Below are 13,664 nucleotides of genomic sequence, written 5' to 3'. Positions count from 1 at the left end.
GAAGAGCCTCAATCTTCTTCTATTGATTTTATTTTCCATATATATAAAGGATGAGGCTATTGAGCGGCAATGCGGACTTAAGAGTCTACATTGGAAAGTTGAAATCCCCTGCATGTTAGCTAGTGGGAAAACCCCCTTTTGGATCTTTGAACGTTTGAACTCAATCCTGCACTGTAGAGGCTGCTGCCCAGTATACATGGAATCACTGGCCACTTTAAAAATGTTTACATACTGCTTTACTCATTTCATATTTGATTTGATAACACTGGTTACATTTCTGGAACGTTTCTGTGATGGGGTAGACTGCCCTGAGATTCAGACTGTGCCTAAGATTATTCTGATCCATTATGGCAACACGTCTATCTAACATAGTCCTTCAGATGCACAACTTGTTGTCTGAGTCTCTAGAGGTCGAGGCTGTTGTTGAATGGCCTCGTCAGGTTCTAGGCAGTGTGTCAGGCTTTGCCTGGTCAGTGTCTGTCATTTATAGTCCATTGTCCTGACTGTGGTTGTATCCACAGTTTCACAAAAGAAACATGTCGCATGGCCCTCTTGCTATTCCTTTCCAGGACAACAGAGTTCCCCTTCCTGTCCATGCTAAACAACTCATGGTGTAATCATAACAACAGACAGGAATTCAAGTTCTTCTGCTCACCCGGCCTCGAATTCCTCACAATCAAATGCCGGCCATATTACCTTCTAAGAGAATTCTCGTAATTTATAATCACAGCTGTGTACATTCCCCCTAAAGCAGACACCAAGATGGCCCTAAAGTAACTTCACTGGACTCTGTGTAAACTGGAAACCATATATCCTGAGGCTGCATTTATCATAGCTGGAGATTTTAATAAAGCAAATTTGAGAACAAGGCTACATAAATTATACCAGCATATTGATTTCACTACGCACGGGGGGTAATGCACTTGACCACTGCTACTCAAACTTCCATAATGCATACAAAGCCCTTCCCCACCCTCCCTTCGGCAAATCCAACCATGACTCCATCTTGCTCCAACCGTCTTATAGGCAGAAACTCAAACAGGATGTACCAGTGACTAGAACCATTCAACGCTGGTCTGACTAATTGGAATCCACGCTTCAAGATTGTTTTCATCACGCGGACTGGGATATGTTCCCGGTCAGCCTCAGAGAATAACATTGACCTATACGCTAACTCGGTGAGTGAATTTATAAGGAAGTGCATTGGAGATGTTGTACCCACTGTGACTATTAAAACATACCCTAACCAGAAACCGTGGATGGATGGCGGCATTCGTGCAAACTGAAAGCGTGAACCACCGCAACCATGGAAAGAGGTCTGAGAATATGGCTGAATATAAATAGTGTAGTTATTTCCTCTGCAAGGCAATCAAACAAGCAAAATGCCGGTACAGGGGCAAAGTGGAGCCGCAATTCAACGGCTCAGACACGAGACATATGTGGAAGGGTCTACAGGAAATCACGGACTACAAAAAGAGAACCAGCCACATCACGGACACCTTCCTTGCCCGCTTTGAGGATAATACAGTGCCACTGTCGCGGCCGGCTAACAAAAACTGTGCATCCCACCTCCCCTCTCCGTCACCAACTTGAGTAAAACATTTAAACATGTTAACCCTCACAAGGCTGCTGGCCCAGATGGCATACCTAGCTGCGTCCTCAGAGCATGCACAGACCAGCTGGCTGGTGTGTTTACGGACATATTCAATCTCTCCCTATCCCAGTCTGCTGTCCCCACATGCTTCAAGATGGCCACCATTGTTCCTGTACCCAAGAAGGCAAAGATAACTGAACTAAATGCCTATAACTTCTGTCATCATGAAGTGCTTTGAGAGACTAGTCAAGGATCATATCACCTCCACCTTACCAGCCACCCTAGACCCACTTCAGTTTTCATCCTGCCCTAACAGGTCCACAGACGATGTAATCGCCATCACACTGCCCTATCCCATCTGGACAAGAAGAACACCTATGTAAGAATGCTGTTCATTGACTACAACTCAGCATTCAACACCATACTGCCCTCCAAGCTCATCATCAAGCTGGAGGCCCTGGGCCTCAAACCCGCCCTGTGAAATTGGGTCATGGACTTTCTGACGGGCCACCCCCAGGTGGTGAGGGTAGGAAACAACATCTCCACCCAGTTTATCCTCAACACTGGGGCCCCACAAGGGTGTGTTCTCAGCCCTCTCCTGTACTCCCTGTTCACCCACAACTGGTGGCCATGCACGCCTCCGACTCAATCATCAAGTTTGCAGACGACACTACAGTGGTAGGCTTGATTACCAACAACGACGAGTCAGACTACAGAGAGGAGGTGAGGGCCCTCGGAGTGTGGTGTCAGGAAAACAACCTCTCACTCAATGTCAACAAAACAAAGGAGTTGATTGTGGACTTAAGGAAACAGCAGAGGGAGCTCCCCCCTATCCACATCGAATGGACAGCAGTGGAGAAGGTGGAAAGTTTTAAGTTCCTTTGCGTATACATCAACGACAAACTGAAATGGTCCACCCACCCAAAACCCTGACTAACTTCTACAGATCCACAATAGAGAGCATCCTGTCGGTCACAGCCTGATACAGCAACTGCTCCGCCAGTGGTCCGGGTCTGCATAACGGGTGGGCAAACTACCTGCCCTCCATGACACCTACAGCACCCAATGTCACAGAAAGGCCGAAAAGATCATCAAGGACATCAACCACTCAAACCACTGCCTGTTCACAGCGCTATCATCCAGAAGGTGAGGTCAGTACAGGTGCATCAAAGCTGGGACTGAGAGACTGAGAAACAGCTTCTATCTCAAGGCCATCAGACTGGTAAACAGCCACCACTAACTCAGAGAGGCTGCTGCCTACATGGAGACCCAAACACTGGCCACTTCAATAAATGGATCACTAGTCACTATAAACCAATGCCACTTTAATAATGTTTACATATCTTACATTACTCATTTCACATGTATATACTGTACTTTATACCATCTAGTTGCATCTTGCCTATGCCACTCGGACATCGCTCATCCATATATTTATATGTACATATTTTCATTCCCCCTTTTTGGATTTGTGTGTATTAGGTAGTTGTTGGGGAATTGTTGTTAGATATTTCTGCGCTGTCGGAACCAGAAGCACAAGCATTTCGCTACACTCGCATTAAAATCTGCTACCCATGTGTATGTGACCAATACAATTTGATATGAATTTTATTTTATTTGAACATGGAACTCACCTGGTTGACAACATAAAACACTCACCTGGTTGACAACATAAAACACTCACCTGGTTGACAACATAAAACACTCACCTGGTTGACAACATAAAACACTCACCTGGTTGACAACATAAAACACTCACCTGGTTGACAACATAAAACACTCACCTGGTTGACAACATAAAACACTCACCTGGTTGACAACATAAAACACTCACCTGGTTGACAACATAAAACACTCACCTGGTTGACAACATAAAACACTCACCTGGTTGACAACATAAAACACTCACCTGGTTGACAACATAAAACACTCACCTGGTTGACAACATAAAACACTCACCTGGTTGACAACATAAAACACTCACCTGGTTGACAACAAACACTCACCTGGTTGACAACATAAAACACTCACCTGGTTGACAACATAAAACACTCACCTGGTTGACAACATAAAACACTCACCTGGTTGACAACATAAAACACTCACCTGGTTGACAACAAACACTCACCTGGTTGACAACTTAAAACACTCACCTGGTTGACAACATAAAACACTCACCTGGTTGACAACATGCATGGATCTTCTTCAGCAGCTGAACACATTTCTCTTCCTTCCAGTCATGGAGGATTCTGGCCAAGATGTACAGATCAGCTGGAGGGATGTCTCCACCAAAGAAGTCTCCTACAAAACACCATCATTCATTTATACAGACTGATCATCTGAGGTGTCGAGGTTAGGAGGGTTAACGATGCTCACCCTCCTGAAACACGATGGTATCGTCCTGTTCAGAGAAGTGCTGTCTGGCTGTCTGGATGACTGTAGGAAGGTCCAGCACAGTGACAGAGGAGGAGGGGTAGGCCTTGGACAGCTCCCTGGCCAGAGCCCCCGAACAACCTGCAACAGGCCAACAACACCACCACACAATATCACCACCACCACACAATATCACCACCACCACACAATATCACCACCACACAATATCACCACCACCACACATATATCACCACCACACAATATCACCACCACCACACAATATCACAACCACACAATATCACCACCACCACACAATATCACCACCACCACACAATATCACCACCACACAATATCACCACCACCACACAATATCACCACCACCACACAATATCACCACCACCACACAATATCACCACCACACAATATCACCACCACCACACAATATCACCACCACCACAATATCACCACCACCACCACCACACAATATCACCACCACCACACAATATCACCACCACCACACAATATCACCACCACCACCACCACACAATATCACCACCACACAATATCACCACCACACAATATCACCACCACCACCACACAATATCACCACCACCCACCACCACCACACAATATCACCACCACCACCACACAATATCACCACCACCACCACACAATATCACCACCACCACCACACAATATCACCACCACAATATCACCACCACACAATATCACCACCACCACACAATATCACCACCACACAATATCACCACCACCACACAATATCACCACCACCACCACACAATATCACCACCACCACACAATATCACCACCACCACACAATATCACCACCACCACACAATATCACCACCACCACACAATATCACCACCACCACACAATATCACCACCACACAGTATCACCACCACCACACAATATCACCAACACCACACAATATCACCACCACCACACAATATCACCACCACACAATATCACCACCACCACACAATATCACCACCACCACCACCACACATTATCACCACCACACAATATCACCACCACACAATATCACCACCACCACACAATATCACCACCACCACCACACATTATCACCACCACACAATATCACCACCACACAATATCACCAAAACACAATATCACCACCACCACCACACAATATCACCACCACACAATATCACCACCACACAATATCACCACCACACAATATCACCACCACCACCACCACCACACAATATCACCACCACCACCACCACACAATATCACCACCACCACACAATATCACCACCACCACCACACAATATCACCACCACCACACAATATCACCACCACCACACAATATCACCACCACCACACAATATCACCACCACCACACAATATCACCACCACCACACAATATCACCACCAATATCACCACCACCACACAATATCACCACCACCACACAATATCACCACCACCACCACACAATATCACCACCACCACACAATATCACCACCACACAATATCACCACCACCACACAATATCACCACCACCACCACACAATATCACCACCACACAATATCACCACCACACAATATCACCACCACCACCACACATATCACCACCACACAATATCACCACCACCACACAATATCACCACCACACAATATCACCACCACCACACAATATCACCACCACCACCACACAATATCACCACCACACAATATCACCACCACCACCACCACCACACAATATCACCACCACCACCACCACACAATATCACCACCACACAATATCACCACCACCACCACACAATATCACCACCACCACACAATATCACCACCACACAATATCACCACCACCACACAATATCACCACCACCACCACACAATATCACCACACAATATCACCACCACCACACAATATCACCACCACACAATACCACCACCACACAATATCACCACCACCACCACACAATATCACCACCACACAATATCACCACCACCACCACACAATATCACCACCACCACACAATATCACCACCACACAATATCACCACCACACATTATCACCACCACACAATACCACCACCACACAATATCACCACCACCACCACACAATATCACCACCACACAATATCACCACCACCACCACACAATATCACCACCACAATATCACCACCACACAATATCACCACCACCACACAATATCACCACCACACAATATCACCACCACCACACAATACCACCACCACCACAATATCACCACCACCAACACACAATATCACCACCACAATATCACCACCACCACCACACAATATCACCACCACACAATATCACCACCACCACACAATATCACCACCACACAATATCACCACCACCACACAATATCACCACCACCACCACACAATATCACCACCACACAATATCACCACCACCACACAATATCACCACCACCACCACACAATATCACCACCATACAATATCACCACCACCACCACACAATATCACCACCACACAATATCACCACCACACAATATCACCACCACCACACAATATCACCACCACACAATATCACCACCACCACACAATATCACCACCACACAATATCACCACCACCACCACACAATATCACCACCACACAATATCACCACCACACAATATCACCACCACCACACAATATCACCACCACCACCACACAATATCACCACCACACAATATCACCACCACCACACAATATCACCACCACCACACAATATCACCACCACCACACAATATCACCACCACCACACAATATCACCACCACCACACAATATCACCACCACCACCACAATATCATCACCACCACACAATATCACCACCACACACACCATATCACCCACCACCACACAAATATCACCACCACACAATATCACCACCACCACACAATATCACCACCACCACACAATATCACCACCACCACACACAATATCACCACCACCACACAATATCACCACCACACAATATCACCACCACACAATATCACCACCACACAATATCACCACCACACATTATCACCACCACACAATATCACCACCACACAATATCACCACCACACAATATCACCACCACCACACAATATCACCACCACCACCACACATTATCACCACCACACAATATCACCACACAATACCACCACCATACAATATCACCACCACACAGTATCACCACCACACAATATCACCACCACCACACAATATCACCACCACCACACAATATCACCACCACCACACAATATCACCACCACCACATAATATCACCACCACCACACAATATCACCACAACACATTATCACCACCACACAATATCACCACACACATTATCACCACCACACAATATCACCACCACACAATATCACCACCACACAATATCACCACCACCACACAATATCACCACCACCACCACACATATCACCACCACACAATATCACCACCACCACACAATATCACCACCACACAATATCACCACCACCACCACACAATATCACCACCACACAATATCACCACACAATATCACCACCACACAATATCACCACCACACACAATATCACCACCACCACCACACAATATCACCACCACCACACAATATCACCACCACCACACAATATCACCACCACACAATATCACCACCACACAATATCACCACCACAATATCACCACCACCACAATATCACCACAATATCACCACCACCACACAATATCACCACCACCACACAATATCACCACCACCACACAATATCACCACCACACAATATCACCACCACCACCACACAATATCACCACCACCACACAATATCACCACCACCAACACACAATATCACCACCACCACCACACAATATCACCACCACCACACAATATCACCACCACCACCACCCAATATCACCACCACCCAATATCACCACCACCACCACACAATATCACCACCACCACACAATATCACCACCACACAATATCACCACCACCACACAATATCACCACCACACAATATCACCACCACCACACAATATCACCACCACCACCACACAATATCACCACCACACAATATCACCACCACCACACATTATCACCACCACACAATACCACCACCACACAATATCACCACCACCACCACACAATATCACCACCATACAATATCACCACCACCACCACACAATATCACCACCACACAATATCACCACCACACAATATCACCACCACCACAATATCACCACCACCACCACACAATATCACCACCACCACCACACAATATCACCACCACACAATATCACCACCACCACCACACAATATCACCACCACCACCACACAATATCACCACCACCACACAATATCACCACCACCACACAATATCACCACCACACACAATATCACCACCACCACACAATATCACCACCACACAATATCACCACCACCACACAATATCACCACCACCACACAATATCACCACCACCACCACACAATATCACCACCACCACACAATATCACCACCACCACAATATCACCACCACCACACAATATCACCACCACCACACAATATCACCACCACCACACAATATCACCACCACCACACAATATCACCACCACCACACAATATCACCACAACACATTATCACCACCACACAATATCACCACCACACATTATCACCACCACACAATATCACCACCACACAATATCACCACCACACAATATCACCACCACCACACAATATCACCACCACACAATATCACCACCACACAATATCACCACCATACAATATCACCACCACACAATATCACCACCACAATATCACCACCACAATATCACCACCACCACCACACAATATCACCACCACCACCACACAATATCACCACCACCACCACACAATATCACCACCACCACACAATATCACCACCACCACACACAATACCACCACCACCACACAATATCACCACCACCACACAATATCACCACCACACAATATCACCACCACACATTATCACCACCACACAATATCACCACCACACAATATCACCACCACACAATACCACCACCACACAATATCACCACCACCACCACACAATATCACCACCACCACACAATATCACCACCACCACACAATATCACCACCACCACACAATATCACCACCACACATTATCACCACCACACAATATCACCACCACACAATATCACCACCACCACACAATATCACCACCACCACACAATATCACCACCACACAATATCACCACCACCACACAATATCACCACCACCACACAATATCACCACCACACAATATCACCACCACCACACAATCACCACCACCACCACCACACAATATCACCACCACCACACAATATCACCACCACACAATATCACCACCACACCACACAATATCACCACCACACAATATCACCACCACCACACAATATCACCACCACCACACAATATCACCACCACCACCACACAATATCACCACCACCACCACACAATATCACCACCACCACACAATATCACCACCACACAATATCACCACCACCACCACACAATATCACCACCACACAATATCACCACCACCACCACACAATATCACCACCACCACCACACAATATCACCACCACACAATATCATCACCACACAATATCACCACCACCACACAATATCACCACCACCACACAATATCACCACCACCACCACCACACAATATCACCACCACCACAATATCACCACCACACAATATCACCACCACCACACAATATCACCACCACACATTATCACCACCACACAATATCACCACCACACAATATCACCACCACACAATATCACCACCACACAATATCACCACCACCACACACATCATATCACCACCACACACAATATCACCACCACCACCACACAATATCACCACCACCACACAATATCACCACCACACCACACAATATCACCACCACCACACAATATCACCACCACCACCACACACCATCACCACCACACAATACCACCACCACACAATATCACCACCACCACACAATATCACCACCACCACACAATATCACCACCACCACACAATATCACCACCACCACACACAATATCACCACCACCACACAATATCACCACCACACAATATCACCACCACACAATATCACCACCACCACACAATATCACCACCAATATCACCACCACCACCACACAATATCACCACCACACAATATCACCCACCACCACACAATATCACCACCACACAATATCACCACCACCACACAATATCACCACCACCACACAATATCACCACCACCACACAATATCACCACCACACAATATCACCACCACCACACAATATCACCACCACCACCACACAATATCACCACCACCACACAATATCACCACCACCACACAATATCACCACCACACAATATCACCACCACCACACAATATCACCACCACCACACAATATCACCACCACCACACAATATCACCACCACCACCACACAATATCACCACCACCACCACACAATAATATCACCACCACCACACAATATCACCACCACCACCACCACCACACAATATCACCACCACCACCACACAATATCACCACCACCACCACACAATATCACCACCACCACACAATATCACCACCACACAATATCACCACCACCACACAATATCACCACCACACAATATCACCACCACACAATATCACCACCACCACACAATCACCACCACCACCACACAATATCACCACCACACAATATCACCACCACACAATATCACAATATCACCACCACACAATATCACCACCACACAATATCACCACCACCACACAATATCACACAATATCACCACCACACAATATCACCACCACCACACAATATCACCACCACCACCACACAATATCACCACCACCACACAATATCACCACCACCACCACACAATATCACACAATATCACCACACAATATCACCACCACACACAATATCACCACCACACAATATCACCACCACCACAATATCACCACCACACATATCACCACCACCACACAATATCACCACCACCACCACAATATCACCACCACCACACAATATCACCACCACCACAATATCACCACCACCACACAATATCACCACCACACAATATCACCACCACCAATATCACCACACAATATCACCAATATCACCACCACCAATATCACCACCACCACACAATATCACCACCACCACCACAATATCACCACCACACAATATCACCACCACCACACAATATCACCACCACCACCACACAATATCACCACCACCACCACACAATATCACCACCACCACACAATATCACCACCACACAATATCACCACCACACAATATCACCACCACACAATATCACCACCACCACACAATATCACAATATCACCACCACACAAATCATCACCACCACACAATATCACCACCACCACCACACAATATCACCACCACCACACAATATCACCACAACACATTATCACCACCACACAACACCACCACCACCACACAATACCACCACCACCACACAATATCACCACCACACAATATCACCACCACCACCACACAATATCACCACCACACAATATCACCACCACCACACAATATCACCACCACCACACAATATCACCACCACCACACAATATCACCACCACCACACAATATCACCACCACACAATATCACCACCACCACCACACAATATCACCACCACACAATATCACCACCACACAATATCACCACCACCACCACACAATATCACCACCACCACACAATATCACCACCACCACACAATATCACCACCACCACACAATATCACCACCACCACACAATATCACCACCACCACACAATATCACCACCACAATATCACCACCACCACCACACAATATCACCACCACCACCACACAATATCACCACCACACAATATCACCACCCACCACCACCACACAATATCACCACCACCACACAATATCACCACCACCACACAATATCACCACCACCACCACACAATATCACCACCACCACACAATATCACCACCACCACACAATATCACCACCACACAATATCACCACCACACAATATCACCACCACCACCACACAATATCACCACCACACAATATCACCACCACACAATATCACCACCACCACACAATATCACCACCACCACACAATATCACCACCACACAATATCACCACCACCACACAATATCACCACCACCACCACACAATATCACCACCACCACACAATATCACCACCACACAATATCACCACCACCACACAATATCACCCACCACCACACAATATCACCACCACCACCACAATATCACCACCACACACCACCACCACACAATATCACCACCACACAATATCACCACCACACAATATCACCACCACCACACAATATCACCACCACCACACAATATCACCACCACCACACAATATCACCACCACCACACAATATCACCACCACCACACAATATCACCACCACCACACAATATCACCACCACCACACAATATCACCACCACCACACAATATCACCACCACACAATATCACCACCACCACACAATATCACCACCACACAATATCACCACCACCACACAATATCACCACCACACCACCACCACCACACAATATCACCACCACCACACAATATCACCACCACCACCACACAATATCACCACCACCACACAATATCACCACCACCACACAATATCACCACCACCACACAATATCACCACCACCACAATATCACCACACCACACAATATCACCACCACACAATATCACCACCCATTATCACCACCACACAATATCACCACCACACAATATCACCACCACACAATATCACCACCACACAATATCACCACCACACAATATCACCACCACCACACAATATCACCACCACCACACAATACCACCACCACACAATATCACCACCACACAATATCACCACCACACAATATCACCACCACACAATATCACCACCACCACCACACAATATCACCACAATATCACCACCACCACCACACAATATCACCACCACCACCACACAATATCACCACCACACAATATCACCACCACCACCACACAATATCACCACCACACAATATCACCACCACACAATATCACCACCACACAATATCACCACCACACAATATCACCACCACCACACAATATCACCACCACACAATATCACCACCACCACACAATATCACCACCACACAATATCACCACCAACAATATCACCACCATCACAATATCACCACCACCACACAATATCACCACCACCACAATATCACCACCACAATATCACCACCACCACACAATATCACACAATATCACCACCACACAATATCACCACAACACATATATCACCACCACACAATATCACCACCACACAATATCACCACCACCACACAATATCACCACCACCACACAATATCACCACCACCACCACCAATATCACCACCACCACAATATCACCACCACCACACAATATCACCACCACACAATATCACCACCACACAATATCACCACCACCACCACCACACACATCACCACCACCACCACACAATATCACCACCACCCACAATATCACACCACAATATCACCACACACAATATCACCACACCACCACACAATATCACCACCACACAATATCACCACCACCACCACACA

General features: G+C 46.4%; 1 protein-coding gene across 1 annotated transcript in view; it reads right to left on the bottom strand.

Moving 5' to 3' along the window:
* asmt2 (acetylserotonin O-methyltransferase 2) overlaps nt 1-13,664 on the bottom strand; it is a 98,828-nt gene that overhangs the window by 2,493 nt on the left and 82,671 nt on the right. The window contains exons 7-8 of the mRNA XM_046364674.1: nt 3,971-4,108; nt 3,773-3,895 (exon numbers count right to left, since the gene is read on the bottom strand). Coding sequence (XP_046220630.1) covers nt 3,773-3,895; nt 3,971-4,108 — 261 coding nt within the window. The remainder of the gene's footprint in view (nt 1-3,772; nt 3,896-3,970; nt 4,109-13,664) is intronic.

Source organism: Oncorhynchus gorbuscha, linkage group LG10, assembly GCF_021184085.1.
Source record: "Oncorhynchus gorbuscha isolate QuinsamMale2020 ecotype Even-year linkage group LG10, OgorEven_v1.0, whole genome shotgun sequence".
NCBI lineage: Eukaryota > Metazoa > Chordata > Actinopteri > Salmoniformes > Salmonidae > Oncorhynchus > Oncorhynchus gorbuscha.
Note: the sequence above shows the minus strand (reverse complement) of the source record. Positions and strands in the feature narration are given on the sequence as shown.